This window comes from Scyliorhinus torazame, chromosome 9 (assembly GCF_047496885.1).
Source record: "Scyliorhinus torazame isolate Kashiwa2021f chromosome 9, sScyTor2.1, whole genome shotgun sequence".
NCBI classification, from domain to species: Eukaryota; Metazoa; Chordata; class Chondrichthyes; order Carcharhiniformes; family Scyliorhinidae; genus Scyliorhinus; species Scyliorhinus torazame.
Window position 1 is genome coordinate 123,702,032 of NC_092715.1, and position 24,833 is coordinate 123,726,864.

The following is a 24,833-nucleotide window of genomic DNA, read 5'->3' on the forward strand; positions in this document are numbered from 1 at the left end:
AGAGCAGAGCTGCTCAAGCCATTCATAGTGGGCTTTAAAAGGTAAGCAATCACCTATTTAAGTTTTGCATTGAACAATATTGCAACTACTAGGTAGCTACGAAACTACTTGCAGGACGGTCCATTTCAATTTAATCCATTATTTCTATACGAGACATAAGAGCCTCATCTTCTCGAATGGAGAGGAAAGATCCCTATACACTATCTTAGACAGCAGGAAAATTATCCCTGATGTCCTGACCAATGTTTCTCACCTCAGCCAACATTAAACACAGACCTGGTCAATATCCCATTGTTTGAGACACCATGTTGTGTGCAAACAAAGCTACCACCTTTCCTACAAGTGATGACTTCATTTCACATGTCGTAGCATCATTCACCTCAGAATTGGGACCAGAGGAATAAATAGAAATATGTGGGAGTTTCTCTTGAAAATGTGAATCTGGATACCCCCAGATGATAAAATAATCACTAGTGTGACATTTCTGCTCCCACCCATCCAAAATATCTAGCTGAGGCTCAAACATGAACATTGGCCCTTTGAACCTGGTATTGAAATGGTTAACATGAAAAATGTTATTCAGTACAAAACACCATAATCCAGATGACAACATTCTCTCTTCTTTAAAAAAAAAGGAGACCCTAATGGGCATGACATTTCAGTGAGAGCAAGGCAGCTAGCACCTCACCCAAGTAGCCACTGCCTTGACAATGATGATACACACACTATTCAGGCAAGCCCGTGTACCTAGAAAAAAAACATGCAACTGAAGATACTATTATTGGATTGACAGGGGTTTGTGACCACGATAGTAGTATAACAGAAATGCCCAACCAAAGCAGTTTGTGCAGTGAGCTAATAAACTGATGGCCGTTTAAAAAGTAAAAAAGATTTAAACACCTGCACTCACCCCAATTCATCTAGGACAGTAGGGACGCTGTTGTAAAAATGTTTACTATTATGATACATGCTCTCATCATAGTATTTATCTTTAACCCCCTCAGTCCCTCCACAAAGAAACTGGTCATCTTCAACATATGAATTTTACTGCAGTAATTGCCGAACTGGAATAGTGAAAAATTCCACCGCATCTTGTGGCACTTGAGAAACTCAAATGCTCATGGTTGTCCTCACAGCCAGAAATCAGGGACGCTTAAAAATGACTTACCTTAAATGCACTTTAAAATAAAATGGGTACAGCAAGAAAATTTCGTTACACAGAAACCAGATGAAGATTTACAACATTAACCTGCTCAGATATACCATAAAACACATATCAGAGAGCTAGACCCAGAAGACTTCCATATGTAAGAAAAGCTTGGGTTGAGTCTGTAAAGCAATGCCATTTTAGCAAGTTACTTTCATTCAATTCAACCAAGGCCAAAAAAACCAAAAAAGTATTTTCAAGTTAATAAATAAAATAAAGGTGAATTCTAGCTGTGCTCTCTCAAGGAAGGTATGCTATGGATATGATATGAACCACAAGTAAACAGCAATTCCTCTTATCAGTTGACGAGACAGCAATTTCACTCCGGCAAAGGCAAGTGCAGTTTTTTTGCATTTTATTGTGAATGTTTCATTTAAGACATTACATGGCCAATGTGCCATAATAATCCTCATCTGTATCAGTAAAGTGCAGAATTACAGTAGTTACCTGAATCCAACCAAACCCTCAAATGTCACCCTTCCTGTTACAACAGTAATGTGGATATTCTTTCAGATGCAATTACTTTGATGCAAAAGCTTGTAATTATGAACACCTTGTAGGTGGCAGGCTGTTCTTCAAAAGAAAGGAAATCTCTCCAGTTTTCTGTACAAAGCTTTAAAAAAGGATTTGAAATCACCATTTTACGATGCAATAACTCATGTGGATCAAAGTAACTTATTTTTCTCCTTACTCCATAACAGACAGTAAAAAGAGTCAAATGCATTTATATACAAAATAGCCCATAGGTGCTTCCATCAAGGTAGTCAGAATACCATATGAAAAATGCAAAGCTTTTTGAATAAATGAGCACTCCACAAAAAGCATGAGAAAGATGCCCAATGCTCTAATCAATTTCCAGTATCTGCATAGTGATGTGTCAACATAGAGCAGTCTTTTTTTCCAGCAACTGCACTGAAGACTTAAAAGCACTTAAGGTATTGACATTAAAGCCAGCTTTGACAGTGTACAGAATTAAAGAAATAGAATGCCAGGCTCCCCCCCAGTGTGAATATTGCATTTACACTAATCAGGACAAAAGGAAAATTTAAAAAGTCAGCTTGCATCTATTATTCCATCGTACGTATTTAAAAAAAAAATCAAGTTGTTTGGCAGAGGTGTTGCTAGGACTCCAAATTATTATAAACAATCCCAAGTTTAACCAAAAGCAAAGCAGCATAGAGCAGGCTTCCACTAAAATACTGATAAACAGATACAATATACACATGCATTATCATTGTGCATGAATTGGGATGCAAGGTGATCAAGAGGGCAAAACAAAACATGCAATCATCAAAAGTCACTAACAGCTGCTGAATCTATTCAACATCTCTTAGCGCACAGATGAAAACTCGCATACATGACCAATTTCTTCCCATATTTACAGGCATTCTAGAAACTAACCCCAAAATTGTTCATTTCATCTATGGAGCAAAATGAAAGCCTCCAGTTTTTCCGGGATCTGTCCTTTGTAAACTAATTGGTGTTTTACTATGGCAGAGGCAGCAAGACACTGCAAAGTTGTATGGTTGATGGGCTGGATTATATTTTTTCCCATTTCCTTCTCATCTAGTAAATCGCAGGCAGTCTGTTTATGGGAGTTTGTGGTGTCAAAGTGTGCACCAGCCTTAATGAGAAGATTCATGATCTCAGGATGATTGTTACGTGCTGCAATGTGCAATGGGCTGTTGTCTTCAAAGTCTCTTGCATTGAAATCTGCTCCACATTCCAGCAACATTGCAGTAACTTGCAAAGATGGAAATTTACAAACTGGATAGCGACCTACAGAAGTAGTGTCTTTATCAACTGCGAGATGAAGTGGGGAAAACCCAGTTTTTCCTCGAGAGTTCAGTTTTAAAAATCTATAGATAGTTTGTCGCTTGAGATATTCTTGCTCAGAGCTACATTTCACTTTCTCCAACAAACAGATGAGATGCAGGATTATTGAGAGAGCTTTGCTCAACTGTATCAAGTCAGGAGGGGTCTGTACCTGCTTCATGGCTCTGTCTATTTCAAAGACACTTTTGCTCAATATTCCAATCAAATCATTGAAGGACACAGAAGTTCCTAATACACCTTTTGTCCGATCTTGCAACATAAAAGAAAAAAGTTCAGCAAAAGACAGCAAGCTGCTTGCTGTCATTGGACTCAGTGGATCCAGATTGTTCTGCTGCATGTCCAATGCATATTTCCATAAGTTAATACACCTTTCAAAATTGCCAGAATCAGCATAGACTGCACCCCTGTATCTTATGTAGTAAGAGGTATCAGGGTGTGACGGACCTAGAATTCTTTCTCTGATCAAAAGTGCCTGCATCCTCATTTCATCGGGGTCAGCAATCAAGGCTTCCAGTTCCTCTCCAGAAGTTACTTCTTTGGCATAATCGTAAGCCATTATCAACTCCTGAGGCTCCAGTTTAGTGAGGACATTAGTCTCATCACTGTATCGCATGTCCATAGCTTTCTTCCAGTATTTCATAGCTCCCAACAAGTCTCTCTTCTTGTCCACAAATGTGGCTCCTAGCAACTCAAGGGCATCAATACGTTCAATTTTACTTGTTTGTGGGTGCTGGGTCAAGAAGTCCACAATGTTGGTGTGACCAGTTACACTGGCTGAAAGCAATGGAGTCATTCCATAACCATCTTTCTCCATTTTGGCTCCATATTTGAGCAACATCTTCATGATCTCCAGGCTCCCAGACTCAGCACAATCATGTAAAGCTGTGTTTCCTTTAAAAAGTTGGAAAAATAATTAAAATCAATTAACAGCAAACATTCAATGCTTAACACATTAGAGGAAGGTGAAAAAATGCATCACGTTTGACATTTCCATGTAAATTTCAATGTTTACATTTTGATATGAAATTATAGATGGAAGCAGCTTTTAAAACTCCAAAATGTGTTCAAACTGAATACACACTTTAGGCAGAAAATATCAGATGCGTGTCCAGCTTGACCTGTGATTTAAACAATATAACTAACCTTTGAAAACATTCACTCAACAAGAATACAGGATTCTTCTATGCATATTGCAATCTAGCATCAAGGGCTAAATATCTCAATGTGCGTACAAATTTCCACATAACCACAATATTGCCATTTATATGGCACATTTAATGCAATAAAATATAGATGCCCTATAAAGCAAAATGTGACAAAGCAACATAATGATACTAGGTCAAATTATCAAAGGCTTCATCAAAAAAGATACATTTTAAGGAATGTCTTAAAAGGACGAGTTAGGGCAGCACAGTGGCGTGGTGGGTTAGCCCTGCTACCTCACGGCGCCGAGGTCCCAGGTTCGATCCCGGCCCCGGGTCACTGGCCGTGTGGAGTTTGCACATTCTCCCCGTGTTTGCGTGGGTTTCGCCCCCACAACCCAAAGATTTGCAGGCTAGGTGGATTGGCCACGCTAAATTGTCCCTTAATTGGAAAAAAAATGAATTGGCTACTCGAAAAAATATTTTTTAAAATTTTTATAAAAAGGACGAGTTAGGAATGGAAAGCTAGGGCTTAGGGCCTTGGCAACTGAAGGCACTGTCATTAATGGTGAAGCTACTAAAACTGGAGGCATTCAAAGAGGCCAGAACTGGAGGAGCGCAGATTATCTCAGGGGTTTGTAGGGCAGAGAGTACAAGAGCAAGGCCATGGAGGGAATTGAAAAAGAGGATGAGTTTTAAAAAAAAAAATGACAGTCAATCTAGGATAAGGAGCACAAGTGTGATCAGATGCAATTTGGGGCAGGACAGCTTTGGTTGGCCTCAAATTTACATGAAGGTAGAATGTGAGAGGACCGGTAGTATACATCGGGTCAATCCTAGAGGCAGCAAAGGCACAGATGAAGCTTTCAGCAGATGACCTGAGGGAGACGTGGAGATGGATGCTGCGGATGTAATCTGAAGCTCACCTAGGGATCATAGAGCATATCAAGGTTGCAAACAGTTTGATTCAACGTCAGACAGCTGCCAGAAATAATCGGAGGAAATTTCTGCTCATCCAGCACTGGATGTCAGAGAAGCAGTCTGATAATTATAAATAGTACTCGGCTAGAGCTGGTTCTCTTGAAATGAAAAAAATGAAATGAAAATCGCTCGTCACAAGTAGGCTTCAAATGAAGTTACTGTGAAAAGCCCCTAGTCGCCACATTCCGGCGCCTGTTCGGGGAGGCTGTTACGGGAATTGAACCGTGCTGCTGGCCTGCTTTCAAAGCCAGCGATTTAGCCCTGTGCTATACAGCCCCTTCAGCAAATATCTGGAAACTGGCACCTTTTTCTGACGGCTGTTATGTCCATAAGACATGAAAAGGATCAAAAATTCTTTAAATCATACCTTACTTGAAAATGGATTTGCTGGACCAAAACATGACCCCATAGTTTACACGATTTGCAATCTCCAACAGTAATTATAGGACAAAACCAACTTTCATCATTGTGGAATCTCACATCAATCATTGTGTGGACCCATTGCAACCAATGAAACAAGGGGGCAGCAGAAAGTCCAGGACCCCAGCCTGGACTCATAACAAAGAGAGCCATTAAAGCTGGCTATACTTGCAAATGTGTTAATAGTCACCATCAATCAAGGTGCAAAATGGATTTTGACCAGAGACATCAAAACTTTTGTCAACCTGAAACTGGCTTATCAATGGGCAACATCACATGACCCAAATTCCTTTCGTCTTTGGAAAGTTTTAATGTTATGTTCCTGAACTCCCAGGGCAGTCTGCTGTTAACATCCAGCCTGTCAACACCAAAGCAAGCCTCAAGTCTAAACCCCTTTGAAGCCTGGTTCTCTCTGGATGATTCCTGCCAACGCCTGTAGAGCAGACCAAGACTCTGTATGCCAATTTCATCTTGCTGCATCACCACCAATTTTGATAAATTTCAGCAAATCCTGCTTTCAGCTACCACCAGAATGTTAACCCTCAATGGAGTTGTACATTCACACAAATTAATATGCTCATTTTTGTGCTTCAAGTTATTCCTAGTTGTATAACACTTTTTCATTGTATATTCCCTATCTGTATTAGACCTTCCAAAATGCATTACCTCACATTTGTCTGGATTAAACTCAGTCTGCCATCTCTCCGCCCAAGTCTCCAAACGATCTAAATCCTGTTGTATCCTCTGACAGTCCTCACCGCTATCCGCAATTTCACCAACCTTCGTGACATCCACAAACTTCCTAATCAGACCAGTTACATTTTCCGCCAAATCATTAACATATACTACGAACAGCAAAGGTCCCAGCACTGGACCCTGCGGAACACCACTAGTCACAGCCCTCCAATCAGAAAAGCACCCTTCCATTGCTACTCTCTGCCTTCTATGACCTAACCAGTTGTGTATCCATCTTGCCAGCTCACCGGTGATCCCGTGTGACTTCACCTTTTGTACCAGTCTGCATGAAGGACCTTGTCAAAGGCCTTACTGAAGTCTATATAGACAACATCCACTGCCCTACCTGCAATCAACTTTGTGACCTCCCCGAAAAACACTATCAAGTTAGTAAGACACAACGTCCCCCTCACAAAACCTTGCTGCCTCTCGCAAATACGTCCACTTGCTTCCAAATTGGGAGTAGATCCGGCCTCGAAGAATTCTCTCCAGTAATTTCCCTACCACTGACAAAGGCTCACCGGTCTGGAATTCCCTGGATTATCCTTCTTAAGCAAAGGAACATTGGCTATTCTCCAGTCCTCCGGGATCACCTGAAGACAGTGAGGATCCAAAGATTTCTGTCAAGGCCTCAGCAATTTCGTCCCTTGCCTCCTTCAGTATTCTGGGGTAGATCCCATCAGGCCCTGGGTACTTATCCACCGTAATATTTTTCAAGACGCCCAGCACCTCGTCTTTTTGGATCTCAATGTGACCCAGGCTATCTACACACCCTTCTCCAGACTTAACATCCACCAATTCCTTCTCTTTTGTGAATACTGAAGCAAAGTATTCATTTATTATCTCGCCCCTTTCCTCTGGTTCCACACATAGATTCCCTCCCCTGATCTTCAGTGGGCCAACCCTTTCCCTGGCTACCCTCTTGCTTTTTATGTACGTGTAAAAAGCCATGGGATTTTCCTTAACCCTATTTGCCAATGACTCCTTGCTTAAGTTGCTTCGTACTTGGCTTCTATTCCACACAGGCTTTGTCTGTTCCCAGCCCGGTCAAATGCCTCCATTTTCTTTTTGACGAGTCCTACAATATCTGTTATCCAAGGTTCCCGAAATTTGCCATATTTATCCTTCTTCCTCACAGGAACATGCCGGTCCTGAATTCCTTTCAACTGACATTTGAAAGCCTCCCACATGTCAGATGTTGATTTACCCTCAAACATCCGCCACCAATCTAGGTTCTTCAGTTCCCGCCTAATATTGTTATAATTAGCCTTCCTCCAATTCAGCACATTCACCCTCAGACCGCTCTTATCCTTGTCCACCAGCACTTTAAAACTTACTGAATTGTGGTCACTGTTCCCAAAATGCTCCCCTACTGAAACTTCTACCAGCTGGCCGGGCTCATTCCCCAACACCAGGTCCAGTACAGCCCCTTCCCTAGTTGGACTATCTACATATTGTTTTAAGAAGCACTCCTGGATGCACCCTACAAATTCTGCCCCATCCAAGCCCCTAGCACTAAGTGAGTCCCAGTCAATATTGGGGAAGTTAAAGTCTCCCACCACAACAACCCTGTTGCCTTCACTCCTTTCTAAAATCGGTCTACCTATCTGTTCCTCTATCTTCCGCTGGCTGTTGAGAGGCCTGTAGTAAACCCCGAACATTGTGACTGCACCCTTCTTATTCCTGATCTCTACCCATATCGCCTCGCTGCCCTCAGAGGTGTCCTCCCACAGTACAGCTGTGATATTCTCCCTAACCAGTCGTGCAACTCCTCCACCTCTTTTACATCCCCCTCTATCCCGCCTGAAACATCTAAATCCTGGAACGTTTAGCTGCCGATCCTGCCCTTCCCTCAACCAGGTCTCTGTAATGGCAACATCATCATAGTTCCAAGTACTAATCCAAGCTCCAAGTTCACTTGCCTTACCTGTTATACTTATTGCATTAAAACATATGCACTTCAGGCCACCAAGTCCCATTGTTTTCAGCAACATCTCCCTGTCTGCTCTTCCTCAGAGCCATACTGGCCCTATTTCCTCGTTCTCCCTCAATCTTTTCACCTTCTGACCTACTTGCTCCAGTACTCACCCCCCTGCCATCCTCGTTTAAACTTGGCAATTCATGTTGCAGCTTTATAGAACCTTAGTTAGGCCACATTTGGAGTATATTGTTCAATTCTGGTCGCCACACTACAAGAATGTGGAGGCTTTAGAGAGGGTGCAGACGAGATTTACCAGGATGTTGCCTGGTATGCAGGACATTAGCTTTCAGAAGAGGTTGAATAAACTTGGTTTGTTCTCACTGGAACGAAGGAGGTTGAGAGGCGACCTGATAGAGGTCTACAAAATTATTAGGGGCATAGACAGAGTGGATAGTCAGAGACTTTTCCCAGGGTAGAGGGGTCAATTACTAGGGGGCATAGGTTTAAGAGATGTGTGAGGCAAGTTTTTTTTTAATATACACAGAGGGTAGTGGGTGCCTGGAACTAGCTGCTGGAGGTGGAAGCAAGGACGATATGAGGTTTAAGGAGCATCTTGACAAATACATGAATAGGATGGGAATAGAGGGATTCGGACCCCGGAAGTGTAGAAGGTATTAGTTTAGACGGGCAGTATGGTCGGCGCAGGCTTGGAGGGCCGTTCCAGTGCTGTACTTTTCTTTGTTCTTTCACTTCTTAACTGTCCCCTACTTCTATGTTCATATATAGTTCAATTCCCGTGCCGACCTCCTCAAAAAGGTGCCGGAATGTGGCGACTAGGGGCTTTTCACAGTAACTTCATTGAAGCCTACTTGTGACAATAAGCACATCATAGTTGCTTAGTTATTAAAGTTGTGAAAACCATTCCCCAGGCTTGAATGTATGAATAAACAATACTTCAGATTTGACCTTCAAGACGGTTGGAAAGGGAGGAAGAGAGAAACGGGGGGCAAAGGGGGAGAGAAAGAGAAACTGGGGGGGGGGGGGGCGCGGAGAAAGAGAGAAGGGAAACCGGGGGGGGGGGGGGCAAGAGAGAAGGGAAACCGGGGGGGGGGGGGGGCAAGAAGAGAAGAGAAACGGGGGGGGGGGGGGGGGGGGGGAAGAGAAGAGAAACGGGGGGGGGGGGGGGGGAGAAGAGAAACGGGGGGGGGGAAGAAGAGAAACGGGGGGGGGGGAAGAAGAGAAACGGGGGGGGGGAAGAAGAGAAACGGGGGGGGGGAAGAAGAGAAACGGGGGGGGGGGAAGAAGAGAAACGGGGGGGAAGAAGAGAAACGGGGGGGGGGGGAAGAAGAGAAACGGGGGGGGAAGAGGAGAAACGGGGGGGAAGAAGAGAAACGGGGGGGGAAGAAGAGAAACGGGGGGGGAAGAAGAGAAACGGGGGGGGAAGAAGAGAAACGGGGGGGAAGAAGAGAAACGGGGGGGAAGAAGAGAAACGGGGGGGAAGAAGAGAAACGGGGGGGAAGAGGAGAAACGGGGGGGAAGAGGAGAAACGGGGGGGAAGAGGAGAAACGGGGGGGAAGAGGAGAAACGGGGGGGAAGAGGAGAAACGGGGGGGAAGAGGAGAAACGGGGGGAAGAGGAGAAACGGGGGGGAAGAGGAGAAACGGGGGGGAAGAGGAGAAACGGGGGGGAAGAAGAGAAACGGGGGGGAAGAAGAGAAACGGGGGGGAAGAAGAGAAACGGGGGGGAAGAAGAGAAACGGGGGGGAAGAAGAGAAACGGGGGGGAAGAAGAGAAACGGGGGGGAAGAAGAGAAACGGGGGGGAAGAAGAGAAACGGGGGGGAAGAAGAGAAACGGGGGGGAAGAAGAGAAACGGGGGGGAAGAAGAGAAACGGGGGGGAAGAAGAGAAACGGGGGGGAAGAAGAGAAACGGGGGGGAAGAAGAGAAACGGGGGGGAAGAAGAGAAACGGGGGGGAAGAAGAGAAACGGGGGGGAAGAAGAGAAACGGGGGGGAAGAAGAGAAACGGGGGGGAAGAAGAGAAACGGGGGGGAAGAAGAGAAACGGGGGGGAAGAAGAGAAACGGGGGGGAAGAAGAGAAACGGGGGGGAAGAAGAGAAACGGGGGGGGGGGGGAAGAGAAACGGGGGGGGGGAAGAGAAACGGGGGGAGGGGAAGAGAAACGGGGGGAGGGGAAGAGAAACGGGGGGAGGGGAAGAGAAACGGGGGGAGGGGAAGAGAAACGGGGGAGGCGAAGAGAAACGGGGGAGGCGAAGAGAAACGGGGGGAGGGGAAGAGAAACGGGGGGGAGAAGAGAAACGGGGGGGAGAAGAGAAACGGGGGGGAGAAGAGAAACGGGGGGAGAAGAGAAACGGGGGGAGAAGAGAAACGGGGGGGAGAAGAGAAACGGGGGGGGAGAAGAGAAACGGGGGGGAGAAGAGAAACGGGGGGGAGAAGAGAAACGGGGGGGAGAAGAGAAACGGGGGGGAGAAGAGAAACGGGGGGGAGAAGAGAAACGGGGGGGGAGAAGAGAAGAGAAACCGGGGGGGAGGGAAGAAAAGAGAAACCGGGGGGGAGGGAAGAGAAGAGAAACCGGGGGGGAGGGAAGAGAAGAGAAACCGGGGGAGGGAAGAGAAGAGAAACGGGGGGGAGAAGAGAAGAGAAACGGGGGGAGGGAAGAGAAGAGAAACGGGGGGAGGGAAGAGAAGAGAAACGGGGGGGAGGGAAGAGAAGAGAAACGGGGGGGAGGGAAGAGAAGAGAAACCGGGGGGGAGGGAGGAGAAACGGGGGGGGGGGGGGGGAAGAGGAGAAACGGGGGGGGGGGGAAGAGGAGAAACGGGGGGGGGGGGGGGAGAGGAGAAACGGGGGGGGGGGGGGGGAGAGGAGAAACGGGGGGGGGGGGGGGAGAAGAGGAACGGGGGGGTGGGGGAGAAGAGGAGGAACGGGGGGGGGGGGGAGAAGAGAAACGGGGGGGGGGAGAAGAGAAACGGGGGGGGGGGAAAGGAGAAACAGAGGGGGGGGGAAAGAGAAGAGAAACGGGGGGGGGGGAGATGAGAAACGGGGGGGGGAGAAGAGAAACGGGGGGGGGGGGAGAAGAGAAACGGGGGGGGGAGAAGAGAAACGGGGGGGGGGGGGGAAGAGAAACGGGGGGAGGGGAAGAGAAACGGGGGGAGGGGAAGAGAAACGGGGGGAGGGGAAGAGAAACGGGGGGAGGGGAAGAGAAACGGGGGGAGGGGAAGAGAAACGGGGGGAGGGGAAGAGAAACGGGGGGAGGGGAAGAGAAACGGGGGGAGGGGAAGAGAAACGGGGGGAGGGGAAGAGAAACGGGGGGAGGGGAAGAGAAACGGGGGGAGGGGAAGAGAAGAGAAACCGGGGGGGAGGGAAGAGAAGAGAAACCGGGGGAGGGAAGAGAAGAGAAACCGGGGGAGGGAAGAGAAGAGAAACGGGGTGGGGGAAAGGAAAAGGGGGGAGGGTAAGAGAAACGGGGAGAGGGGAAGAGAAACGGGGGGAGGGGAAGAGAAACGGGGGAGGGGAAGAGAAACGGGGGGAGGGGAAGAGAAACGGGGGGAGGGGGAGGAGAAGAAAAACGGGGGGGGGGAGAAGCAAAGAGAAACGGGGGGGGGGGAGAAGCGAAGAGAAACGGGGGGGAGAAGCGAAGAGAAACGGGGGGGAGAAGCAAAGAGAAACGGGGGGGAGAAGCAAAGAGAAACGGGGGGGAGAAGCGAAGAGAAACGGGGGGGAGAAGCGAAGAGAAACGGGGGGGAGAAGAGAAGAGAAACGGGGGGAGGGAAGAGAAGAGAAACGGGGGGAGGGAAGAGAAGAGAAACGGGGGGGAGGGAAGAGAAACGGGGGGGAGGGAAGAGAAACGGGGGGAGGGAAGAGAAGAGAAACCGGGGGGGGAGGGAAGAAAAGAGAAACCGGGGGAGGGAAGAGAAGAGAAACCGGGGGAGGGAAGAGAAGAGAAACGGGGGGGGGAGGGAAGAGAAGAGAAACGGGGGGGGGGGGGGGGGAGGGAGGGATGAGAAGAGAAACGGGGGGGGGGGGGGAAAGAGGAGAAACGGGGGGGGGGGGGGGAAGAGGAGAAACGGGGGGGGGGGGGGAAGAGGAGAAACGGGGGGGGGGAAGAGGAGAAAAGGGGGGGGGGGAAGAGGAGAAACGGGGGGGGGGGGGAGAAGAGGAGGAACGGGGGGGGGGGGAGAAGAGAAACGGGGGGGGGGGGAGGAGAGAAGAAACGGGTGGGGGGGGAGAGGAGAAACGGGGGGGGGGGGGAGAAGAGGAAGGGGGGGTGGGGGAGAAGAGGAGGAACGGGGGGGGAGAAGAGAAACGGGGGGGGGGGGGAGAGAAGAGAAACCGGGGGGGGGAGATCAGAGAAACGGGGGGGGGGGGGGGGAAGAGAAGATAAACGGGGGGGGGGGGGGAAGAGAAGAGAAACGGGGGGGGGGGGGGATCAGAGAAACGGGGGGGGGGGGAAGAGAAGAGAAACGGGGGGAAGAGAAGAGAAACGGGGGGGGGGAGAAGCGAAGAGAAACGGGGGGGAGAAGCGAAGAGAAACGGGGGGGAGAAGCGAAGAGAAACGGGGGGGAGAAGCGAAGAGAAACGGGGGGGAGAAGCGAAGAGAAACGGGGGGGAGAAGCGAAGAGAAACGGGGGGGAGAAGCGAAGAGAAACGGGGGGGAAGAAGCGAAGAGAAACGGGGGGGGAGAAGAGAAGAGAAACGGGGGGGAGAAGAGAAGAGAAACGGGGGGGGAGAAGAGAAGAGAAACGGGGGGGAGAAGAGAAGAGAAACGGGAGGGAGAAGAGAAGAGAAACGGGAGGGAGAAGAGAAACGGGGGGGAGAAGAGAAACGGGGGGGAGAAGAGAAACGGGGGGGAGAAGAGAAACGGGGGGGAGAAGAGAAACGGGGGGGAGAAGAGAAACGGGGGGGAGAAGAGAAACGGGGGGGAGAAGAGAAACGGGGGGGAGAAGAGAAACGGGGGGGAGAAGAGAAACGGGGGGGAGAAGAGAAACGGGGGGGAGAAGAGAAACGGGGGGGAGAAGAGAAACGGGGGGGAGAAGAGAAACGGGGGGGAGAAGAGAAACGGGGGGGAGAAGAGACGGGGGGGAGAAGAGAAACGGGGGGGAGAAGAGAAACGGGGGGGAGAAGAGAAACGGGGGGGAGAAGAGAAACGGGGGGGAGAAGAGAAACGGGGGGGAGAAGAGAAACGGGGGGGAGAAGAGAAACGGGGGGGAGAAGAGAAACGGGGGGGGAGAAGAGAAACGGGGGGGAGAAGAGAACGGGGGGGAGAAGAGAAACGGGGGGGGGGGGGGGGAGGGGAGATGAGAAACGGGGGGGGGGGGAAGAGGAGAAACGGGGGGGGGGAGAAACGGGGGGGGGGGAGAAGAGGAACGGGGGGGGAGAAGAGAAACGGGGGGGGGGGGAAGAGAAGAGAAACGGGGGCGGGGGGAAGAGAAGAAACGGGGGGGGGGGGGGGAGAGGAGAAACGGGGGGGGGGGGAGAAGAGAACGGGGGGTGGGGGAGAAGAGGAGGAACGGGGGGGGGGAGAAGAGAAACGGGGGGGGGGGGGAGAAAAGAGAAACGGGGGGGGGGGGGGGGAGATCAGAGAAACGGGGGCGGGGGGGGGAAGAGAAGAGAACGGGGGGGGGGGGAAGAGAAGAGAAACGGGGGGGGGGGAGAGAAGAGAAACGGGGGGGGGGGGAGAGAAGAGAAACGGGGGCGGGGGGGAAGAGAAGAGAAACGGAGGGGAGAAGCGAAGAGAAACGGGGGGGGGAGAAGAGAGAGAACAGGGGGAGAAGAGAAGAGAAACGAGGGGGAGAAGAGAAGAGAAACGGGGGGGAGAAGAGAAACGGGGGGGGGGGGAAGAGAAGAGAAACGGGGGGGGGGGGGAGGGGAAGAGAGAAACGGGGGGGGGAAGAGAGAAACGGGGGGGGGGGGGGGGAGAGGAGAAACTGGGGGGGGGGGGGAGAGGAGAAACTGGGGGGGGGGGAAGAGGAGAAACGGGGGGGGGGGAAGAGGAGAAACGGGGGGGGGGGGGGGAAGAGGAGAAACGGGGGGGGGGGGGGGAAGAGGAGGAACGGGGGGGGGAGAAGAGAAACGGGGGGGGAGGGAAGAGAAGAGAAACGGGGGGGGGGGGGGGAGGGAGGGGAGATGAGAAACGGGGGGGGGGGGGGGAAAGAGGAGAAACGGGGGGGGGGGGAAGAGGAGAAACGGGGGGGGGGGGAAGAGGAGAAACGGGGGGGGGGAAGAGGAGAAACGGGGGGGGGGGAAGAGGAGAAACGGGGGGGGGGGGAGAAGAGGAGGAACGGGGGGGGGGGGGAGAAGAGAAACGGGGGGGGGGGGAGGAGAGAAGAAACGGGTGGGGGGGGAGAGGAGAAACGGGGGGGGGGGGAGAAGAGGAAGGGGGGGTGGGGAGAAGAGGAGGAACGGGGGGGGAGAAGAGAAACGGGGGGGGGGGGGGGAAGAGAAGAGAAACCGGGGGGGGGAGATCAGAGAAACGGGGGGGGGGGGGGAAGAGAAGATAAACGGGGGGGGGGGGGGGGGAAGGGAAGAGAAACGGGGGGGGGGGGAAGAGAAGAGAAACGGGGGGGGGGGGGGATCAGAGAAACGGGGGGGGGGGGGAAGAGAAGAGAAACGGGGGGAAGAGAAGAGAAACGGGGGGGAGAAGCGAAGAGAAACGGGGGGAGAAGCGAAGAGAAACGGGGGGGAGAAGAGAAGAGAAACGGGGGGGAGAAGAGAAGAGAAACGGGGGGGGAGAAGAGAAGAGAAACGGGGGGGAGAAGAGAAGAGAAACGGGAGGGAGAAGAGAAGAGAAACGGGAGGGAGAAGAGAAACGGGGGGGAGAAGAGAAACGGGGGGGAGAAGAGAAACGGGGGGGAGAAGAGAAACGGGGGGGAGAAGAGAAACGGGGGGGAGAAGAGAAACGGGGGGGGGGGGGAGGAGAGAAGAAACGGGTGGGGGGGGAGAGGAGAAACGGGGGGGGGGGGAGAAGAGGAAGGGGGGGTGGGGGAGAAGAGGAGGAACGGGGGGGGAGAAGAGAAACGGGGGGGGGGGGGGAAGAGAAGAGAAACCGGGGGGGGGAGATCAGAGAAACGGGGGGGGGGGGGGGAAGAGAAGATAAACGGGGGGGGGGGGGGGGAAGGGAAGAGAAACGGGGGGGGGGGGAAGAGAAGAGAAACGGGGGGGGGGGGGATCAGAGAAACGGGGGGGGGGGGGAAGAGAAGAGAAACGGGGGGAAGAGAAGAGAAACGGGGGGGGAGAAGCGAAGAGAAACGGGGGGGAGAAGCGAAGAGAAACGGGGGGGAGAAGCGAAGAGAAACGGGGGGGAGAAGCGAAGAGAAACGGGGGGGGAGAAGCGAAGAGAAACGGGGGGGAGAAGAGAAGAGAAACGGGGGGGAGAAGAGAAGAGAAACGGGGGGGGAGAAGAGAAGAGAAACGGGGGGGAGAAGAGAAGAGAAACGGGAGGGAGAAGAGAAGAGAAACGGGAGGGAGAAGAGAAACGGGGGGGAGAAGAGAAACGGGGGGGAGAAGAGAAACGGGGGGGAGAAGAGAAACGGGGGGGAGAAGAGAAACGGGGGGGAGAAGAGAAACGGGGGGGAGAAGAGAAACGGGGGGGAGAAGAGAAACGGGGGGGAGAAGAGAAACGGGGGGGAGAAGAGAAACGGGGGGGAGAAGAGAAACGGGGGGGAGAAGAGAAACGGGGGGGGGGGAGAAGAGAAACGGGGGGGGGAGAAGAGAAACGGGGGGGAGAAGAGAAACGGGGGGGAGAAGAGAAACGGGGGGGAGAAGAGAAACGGGGGGGAGAAGAGAAACGGGGGGGAGAAGAGAAACGGGGGGGGAGAAGAGAAACGGGGGGGAGAAGAGAAACGGGGGGGAGAAGAGAAACGGGGGGGGGGGGGGAGGGGAGATGAGAAACGGGGGGGGGGGAAGAGGAGAAACGGGGGGGGGGGGAGAAACGGGGGGGGGGGAGAAGAGGAACGGGGGGGGAGAAGAGAAACGGGGGGGGGGGGGGAAGAGAAGAGAAACGGGGGCGGGGGGAAGAGAAGAAACGGGGGGGGGGGGGAAGAGGAGAAACGGGGGGGGGGGGGGAAGAGGAACGGGGGGGTGGGGGAGAAGAGGAGGAACGGGGGGGGGGGAGAAGAGAAACGGGGGGGGGGGGGGAGAAAAGAGAAACCGGGGGGGGGGGGGGGGGGGGAGATCAGAGAAACGGGGGCGGGGGGGGGGGGAAGAGAAGAGAAACGGGGGGGGGGGGGGGGGAAGAGAAGAGAAACGGGGGGGGGGGGAGAGAAGAGAAACGGGGGGGGGGGGAGAGAAGAGAAACGGGGGGGGGGGAGAGAAGAGAAACGGGGGGGGGGGAGAGAAGAGAAACGGGGGGGAGGGATCAGAGAAACGGGGGGGGGAAGAGAAGAGAAACGGGGGCGGGGGGGAAGAGAAGAGAAACGGAGGGGAGAAGCGAAGAGAAACGGGGGGGAGAAGAGAAGAGAAACGGGGGAGAAGAGAAGAGAAACGAGGGGGAGAAGAGAAGAGAAACGGGGGGGAGAAGAGAAACGGGGGGGAGAAGAGAAACGGGGGGGGAGGGAAGAGAAGAGAAACGGGGGGGGGGGGAGGGGAAGAGGAGAAACGGGGGGGGGGAAGAGGAGAAACGGGGGGGGGGGGGGAGAGGAGAAACGGGGGGGGGGGAGAGGAGAAACGGGGGGGGGGGGGGAAGAGGAGAAACGGGGGGGGGGGGGGAAGAGGAGAAACGGGGGGGGGGGGGAGAAGAGGAACGGGGGGGGGGGAGAAGAGGAGGAACGGGGGGGGAGAAGAGAAACGGGGGGGGGGGGAAGAGAAGAGAAACGGGGGGGGGGGGGGAAGAGAAGAGAAACGGGGGGGGGGGGGGAAGAGAAGAGAAACGGGGGGGGGGGGGAAGAGAAGAGAAACGGGGGGGGGGGGGAAGAGAAGAGAAACGGGGGGGAGAAGAGAAGAGAAACGAGGGGGAGAAGAGAAGAGAAACGGGGGGGAGAAGAGAAACGGGGGGGGGAGGGAAGAGAAGAGAAACGGGGGGGGGGGAGGGGAAGAGGAGAAACGGGGGGGGGGGAAGAGAAGAGAAACGGGGGGGAGAAGAGAAACGGGGGGGAGAAGAGAAACGGGGGGGAGAAGAGAAACGGGGGGGAGAAGAGAAACGGGGGGGGAGAAGAGAAACGGGGGGGAGAAGAGAAACGGGGGGGAGAAGAGAAACGGGGGGGAGAAGAGAAACGGGGGGGAGAAGAGAAACGGGGGGGAGAAGAGAAACGGGGGGGAGAAGAGAAACGGGGGGGAGAAGAGAAACGGGGGGGAGAAGAGAAACGGGGGGGAGAAGAGAAACGGGGGGGGAGAAGAGAAACGGGGGGGAGAAGAGAAACGGGGGGGGAGAAGAGAAACGGGGGGGGAGAAGAGAAACGGGGGGGAGAAGAGAAACGGGGGGGAGAAGAGAAACGGGGGGGAGAAGAGAAACGGGGGGGAGAAGAGAAACGGGGGGGAGAAGAGAAACGGGGGGGAGAAGAGAAACGGGGGGGAGAAGAGAAACGGGGGGGGAGAAGAGAAACGGGGGGGGAGAAGAGAAACGGGGGGAGAAGAGAAACGGGGGGGAGAAGAGAAACGGGGGGGGAGAAGAGAAACGGGGGGGGAGAAGAGAAACGGGGGGGGAGAAGAGAAACGGGGGGGGAGAAGAGAAACGGGGGGGGAGAAGAGAAACGGGGGGGGAGAAGAGAAACGGGGGGGGAGAAGAGAAACGGGGGGGGGAGAAGAGAAACGGGGGGGGGGGGAAGAGAAACGGGGGGGGGGGAAGAGAAACGGGGGGGGGGGAAGAGAAACGGGGGGAGGGGAAGAGAAACGGGGGGAGGGGAAGAGAAACGGGGGGAGGGGAAGAGAAACGGGGGGAGGGGAAGAGAAACGGGGGGAGGGGAAGAGAAACGGGGGGAGGGGAAGAGAAACGGGGGGAGGGGAAGAGAAACGGGGGGAGGGGAAGAGAAACGGGGGGAGGGGAAGAGAAACGGGGGGAGGGGAAGAGAAACGGGGGGAGGGGAAGAGAAGAGAAACGGGGGGAGGGAAGAGAAACGGGGGGGAGGGAAGAGAAGAGAAACCGGGGGAGGGAAGAGAAGAGAAACCGGGGGAGGGAAGAGAAGAGAAACGGGGTGGGGGAAAGGAAAAGGGGGGGAGGGTAAGAGAAACGGGGAGAGGGGAAGAGAAACGGGGGGAGGGGAAGAGAAACGGGGGAGGGGAAGAGAAACGGGGGGAGGGGAAGAGAAACGGGGGGGGGAGAAGCAAAGAGAAACGGGGGGGAGAAGCGAAGAGAAACGGGGGGAGAAGCGAAGAGAAACGGGGGGGAGAAGAGAAGAGAAACGGGGGGAGGGAAGAGAAGAGAAACGGGGGGAGGGAAGAGAAGAGAAACGGGGGGGAGGGAAGAGAAACGGGGGGGAGGGAAGAGAAACGGGGGGAGGGAAGAGAAGAGAAACCGGGGGGGGAGGGAAGAAAAGAGAAACCGGGGGAGGGAAGAGAAGAGAAACCGGGGGAGGGAAGAGAAGAGAAACGGGGGGGAGGGAAGAGAAGAGAAACGGGGGGGAGGGAAGAGAAGAGAAACGGGGGGGGGGGAGGGGAGATGAGAAACGGGGGGGGGGGGGGGAAAGAGGAGAAACGGGGGGGGGGGGAAAGAGGAGAAACGGGGGGGGGGGAAAGAGGAGAAACGGGGGGGGGGAAAGAGGAGAAACGGGGGGGGGGGGAAGAGGAGAAACGGGGGGGGGGGGGAGAAGAGGAACGGGGGGGTGGGGGAGAAGAGGAGGAACGGGGGGGGGGGGAGAAGAGAAACGGGGGGGGGGGGAGGAGAGAAGAAACGGGTGGGGGGGGAGAGGAGAAACGGGGGGGGGGGAGAAGAGGAAGGGGGGGTGGGGGAGAAGAGGAGGAACGGGGGGGGGAGAAGAGAAACGGGGGGGGGGGGGGAGAGAAGAGAAACCGGGGGGGGGAGATCAGAGAAACGGGGGGGGGGGGGGGGGGAAGAGAAGATAAACGGGGGGGGGGGGGGAAGAGAAGATAAACGGGGGGGGGGGGGAAGAGAAGAGAAACGGGGGGGGGGGGAAGAGAAGAGAAACGGGGGGGGGAAGAGAAGAGAAACGGGGGGAAGAGAAGAGAAACGGGGGGGGGGAGAAGCGAAGAGAAACGGGGGGGAGAAGCGAAGAGAAACGGGGGGGAGAAGCGAAGAGAAACGGGGGGGAGAAGCGAAGAGAAACGGGGGGGAGAAGAGAAGAGAAACGGGGGGGGAGAAGAGAAGAGAAACGGGGGGGAGAAGAGAAGAGAAACGGGGGGGAGAAGAGAAGAGAAACGGGGGGGAGAAGAGAAGAGAAACGGGGGGGAGAAGAGAAGAGAAACGGGGGGGGGAGAAGAGAAACGGGGGGGGAGAAGAGAAACGGGGGGGAGAAGAGAAACGGGGGGAGAAGAGAAACGGGGGGGAGAAGAGAAACGGGGGGGGGGGGGAGGGGAGATGAGAAACGGGGGGGGGGGGGGAGAAACGGGGGAGGGGGGGGAGAAGAGGAACGGGGGGGGAGAAGAGAAACGGGGGGGGGGGGAAGAGAAGAGAAACGGGGGCGGGGGGAAGAGAAGAAACGGGGGGGGGGGGGAAGAGGAGAAACGGGGGGGGGGGGGGGAGAAGAGGAACGGGGGGGGTGGGGGAGAAGAGGAGGAACGGGGGGGGGGGAGAAGAGAAACGGGGGGGGGGGGGGGGGAGAAAAGAGAAACCGGGGGGGGGGGGGAAGAGAAGAGAAACGGGGGCGGGGGGGGGGAAGAGAAGAGAAACGGGGGGGGGGGGGGAAGAGAAGAGAAACGGGGGGGGGGGGGAAGAGAAGAGAAACGGGGGGGGGGGGGAGAGAAGAGAAACGGGGGGGGGGGGAGAGAAGAGAAACGGGGGGGGGGGGGGGAGAGAAGAGAAACGGGGGGGGGGAGAGAAGAGAAACGGGGGGGGGGGAGAGAAGAGAAACGGGGGGGGGGGGAGAGAAGAGAAACGGGGGGGGGGGGGGGAGAGAAGAGAAACGGGGGGGGGGGGATCAGAGAAACGGGGGGGGGGGAAGAGAAGAGAAACGGGGGCGGGGGGAAGAGAAGAGAAACGGAGGGGAGAAGCGAAGAGAAACGGGGGGGAGAAGAGAAGAGAAACAGGGGGGAGAAGAGAAGAGAAACGAGGGGGAGAAGAGAAGAGAAACGGGGGGGAGAAGAGAAACGGGGGGGGGAGGTAAGAGAAGAGAAACGGGGGGGGGGAGGGGAAGAGGAGAAACGGGGGGGGGGGGGGAGAGGAGAAACGGGGGGGGGGGAGAGGAGAAACGGGGGGGGGGAGAGGAGAAACGGGGGGGGGGGGAAGAGGAGAAACGGGGGGGGGGGCAAGAGGAGAAACGGGGGGGGGGGGGGGGAGAAGAGGAACGGGGGGGGGGGAGAAGAGGAGGAACGGGGGGGGAGAAGAGAAACGGGGGGGGGGGGGAAGAGAAGAGAAACGGGGGGGGGAAGAGAAGAGAAACGGGGGGGGGAAGAGAAGAGAAACGGGGGGGGGGAAGAGAAGAGAAACGGGGGGGGGGAAGAGAAGAGAAACGGGGGGGGGGGGAAGAGAAGAGAAACGGGGGGGGGGGAAGAGAAGAGAAACGGGGGGGGGGGAAGAGAAGAGAAACGGGGGGGGGGGGAAGAGAAGAGAAACGGGGGGGGGGGGGAAGAGAAGAGAAACGGGGGGGGGAAGAGAAACGGGGGGGAGAAGAGAAACGGGGGGGAGAAGAGAAACGGGGGGAGAAGAGAAACGGGGGGGAGAAGAGAAACGGGGGGAGAAGAGAAACGGGGGGAGAAGAGAAACGGGGGGGAGAAGAGAAACGGGGGGGGAGAAGAGAAACGGGGGGGAGAAGAGAAACGGGGGGGAGAAGAGAAACGGGGGGGAGAAGAGAAACGGGGGGGGAGAAGAGAAACGGGGGGGGAGAAGAGAAACGGGGGGGGAGAAGAGAAACGGGGGGGGAGAAGAGAAACGGGGGGGGAGAAGAGAAACGGGGGGGAGAAGAGAAACGGGGGGGAGAAGAGAAACGGGGGGGACAAGAGAAACGGGGGGGACAAGAGAAACGGGGGGGACAAGAGAAACGGGGGGGGACAAGAGAAACGGGGGGGGACAAGAGAAACGGGGGGGGGAGAAGAGAAACGGGGGGGGGGGGAGAAGAGAAACGGGGGGGAGGGAAGAGAAACGGGGGGAGGGGAAGAGAAACGGGGGGAGGGGAAGAGAAACGGGGGGAGGGGAAGAGAAACGGGGGGAGGGGAAGAGAAACGGGGGGAGGGGAAGAGAAACGGGGGGAGGGGAAGAGAAACGGGGGGAGGGTAAGAGAAACGGGGGGAGGGTAAGAGAAACGGGGGGAGGGGAAGAGAAACGGGGGGAGGGGAAGAGAAACGGGGGGAGGGGAAGAGAAACGGGGGGAGGGGAAGAGAAACGGGGGGAGGGGAAGAGAAACGGGGGGAGGGGGAAGAGAAACGGGGGGAGGGGGAAGAGAAACGGGGGGAGGGGGAAGAGAAACGGGGGGAGGGGGAAGAGAAACGGGGGGAGGGGAAGAGAAACGGGGGGAGGGGAAGAGAAACGGGGGGAGGGGAAGAGAAACGGGGGGAGGGGAAGAGAAACGGGGGGAGGGGAAGAGAAACGGGGGGAGGGGAAGAGAAACGGGGGGAGGGGAAGAGAAACGGGGGGAGGGGAAGAGAAACGGGGGGAGGGGAAGAGAAACGGGGGGAGGGGAAGAGAAACGGGGGGAGGGGAAGAGAAACGGGGGGAGGGGAAGAGAAACGGGGGGAGGGGAAGAGAAACGGGGGGAGGGGAAGAGAAACGGGGGGAGGGGAAGAGAAACGGGGGGAGGGGAAGAGAAACGGGGGGAGGGGAAGAGAAACGGGGGATGGGGAAGAGAAACGGGGGGAGGGGAAGAGAAACCGGGGGAGGGAAGAGAGAGAAACGGGGGGGGGGGGGGGGGGAAAGAGAAGAGAAACGGGGGGGGGGGGGAAAGAGAAGAGAAACGGGGGGGGGGGGGAAAAGAGAAGAGAAACGGGGGGGGGGGGGGGGAAAGAGAAGAGAAACGGGGGGGGGGGGGAAGAGAAGAGAAACGGGGGGGGGGGGGGGAAGAGAAGAGAAACGGGGGGGGGGGGGAAGAGAAGAGAAACGGGGGGGGGGGAAGAGAAGAGAAACGGGGGGGGGGGGGGAAGAGAAGAGAAACGGGGGGGGGGGAAGAGAAGAGAAACGGGGGGGGGGGGGGGGAAGAGAAGAGAAACGGGGGGGGGGGGGGAAGAGAAGAGAAACGGGGGGGGGGGGAAGAGAAGAGAAACGGGGGGGGGGGAAGAGAAGAGAAACGGGGGGGGGTAAGAGAAGAGAAACGGGGGGGGGGGGAAGAGAAGAGAAACGGGGGGGGGGGGAAGAGAAGAGAAACGGGGGGGGGGGAAGAGAAGAGAAACGGGGGGGGGGGGAAGAGAAGAGAAACGGGGGGGGGGGGAAGAGAAGAGAAACGGGGGGGGGGGAAGAGAAGAGAAACGGGGGGGGGGGAAGAGAAGAGAAACGGGGGGGGGGGAAGAGAAGAGAAACGGGGGGGGGGGAAGAGAAGAGAAACGGGGGGGGGGAAGAGAAGAGAAACGGGGGGGGGGGGGGAAGAGAAGAGAAACGGGGGGGGGGGGGGGGGGAGAAGAGAAGAGAAACGGGGGGGGGGTAAGAAAAGAGAAACGGGGGGGGGGGGAAGAAGAGAAGAGAAACGGGGGGGGGTAAGAGAAGAGAAACGGGGGGGGGAAGAGAAGAGAAACGGGGGGGGGAAGAGAAGAGAAACGGGGGGGGGGAAGAGAAGAGAAACGGGGGGGGGGGAAGAGAAGAGAAACGGGGGGGGGGAAGAGAAGAGAAACGGGGGGGGGGAAGAGAAGAGAAACGGGGGGGGGAAGAGAAGAGAAACGGGGGGAGAAGAGAAACGGGGGGGGGGGAGAAGAGAAACGGGGGGGGGAGAAGAGAAACGGGGGGGGGGGAGAAGAGAAACGGGGGGGGGGGGAAGAGATCAGAGAAACGGGGGGGGGGAAGAGATCGGGGAGATCAGAGAAACGGGGGGGGGGAAGAGATCAGAGAAACGGGGGGGGGAAGAGATCAGAGAAACGGGGGGGGGGGGAGATCAGAGAAACGGGGGGGGAGATCAGAGAAACGGGGGGGGGAGATCAGAGAAACGGGGGGGGGGGGAGATCAGAGAAACGGGGGGGGGGGAGATCAGAGAAACGGGGAGATCAGAGAAACGGGGAGATCAGAGAAACGGGGAGATCAGAGAAACGGGGAGATCAGAGAAACGGGGGGGGGGGGGAAGAGATCAGAGAAACGGGGGGGGGGTAGATCAGAGAAACGGGGGGGGGGGTAGATCAGAGAAACGGGGGGGGGGTAGATCAGAGAAACGGGGGGGGGGGGGGGAGGAAGAGAATTGCTGTTCCTGGATTTATTACCTTTCACACTCTTCCTGTTAACATCAGCCCCTTTCTCCAGCAGATATTTGGCGATTTCCCGATGGCCCTTGTAGCAGGAGATCATGAGGCAGGTGTGGCCGTGCCTGTTGGCCACCTCCATGTCGGCGCGGTGCTCAATCAGATACCTGACGATATCCAGGTGACCGTCGAAGCAGGCGGCCCGGAGAGGGGTCGAGTTGGTCAGAGTGGTGTTGTTGACCGACGCACCGTGCTCGAGCAGGGACCGCACCACCGCGAGGTGGCCGGCGGCCGAGGCGGCCCACAGCGGCGGCGCCCCCTCGATGGTCTCCCCGTCGAAACTGACCGAGCCGCCCAGCTCCACGTCGGCGCCGCATTGCTCCAGTAGGTAAACCACCACGTCCAAGTGGCCGTAGCGGGCCGCCATCAGCAGCGCCGTGGCCCCGTTGGTCTTCTCGGCCGCCAACTGTGACACCTCGTCGGGGCTCTTGGCGGTCAGCAGTTTCTGCAGGAGCCGCAGTTTGCCGTCGCGGGCCGCGTTGAACACGGCCGTCTTGAAGTCCATGGTGAGGCGGCAGCGGGTAGCTCGGCCTGGCCTCGGGCCCTCGTGCGCCTGCGCCCTGCCTTCCGGGGCTCGCGCTCTCCCCTCGCGCCGCCGGCCGCTGCTCGAGCTCCAACCGCCACCTCCCTTCGAGGATTCACTTGCCGCAACTCTTAACTTTCCCCTTTCTTGTCGGGGCCCCCTCGGGCTCTCTTTATTCTGTTCTTGGCCACCTCGCCCCGGTTAGTTTTATGTTTTTTTCGGTTGAAAGCGAAATCTCTCCGCTATCGAACGTGACTGACTTTTTTTTCCACCAGACGGGACAGCTTCTGGTCGGTTTGCCTTTCACTTTCCTCCGCCGACACTGACCGAGCGTGTGTATATATGTTTTTTTTTCCCTCTCAGAACGAGTTCCGAGCCGAGAGGGGACTGAACGAAGTGAAGACGGCCCGGGCTAACTTTATTAGCGGAAGCTGAACTTTTCCCCCTCAATTGAAAAGCATCATGGCTGAGCGGCTAGAGAAGTCTGCACTGGAAAGCGAACCCTGGCCATTGTGACGGAGCCAGTGATCCGGTTTCTATGGTGTCAAAGAGCCAATGGGAAAGCGGGAGAGATTTAGG

At 55.8% G+C, this 24,833-nt stretch overlaps 1 protein-coding gene across 1 annotated transcript; it reads right to left on the minus strand.

Moving 5' to 3' along the window:
* Positions 1-1,540: 1,540 nt before the first annotated feature.
* fem1c (fem-1 homolog c) lies at positions 1,541-24,833 on the minus strand. The gene is made up of 2 exons (XM_072516484.1): positions 23,693-24,833; positions 1,541-3,934 (listed from the first exon to the last, which is right to left on the minus strand). Exons 1-2 carry the CDS (start codon positions 24,234-24,236, stop codon positions 2,625-2,627), a joined length of 1,854 nt encoding a protein of 617 aa, XP_072372585.1. The 5' UTR covers positions 24,237-24,833; the 3' UTR covers positions 1,541-2,624.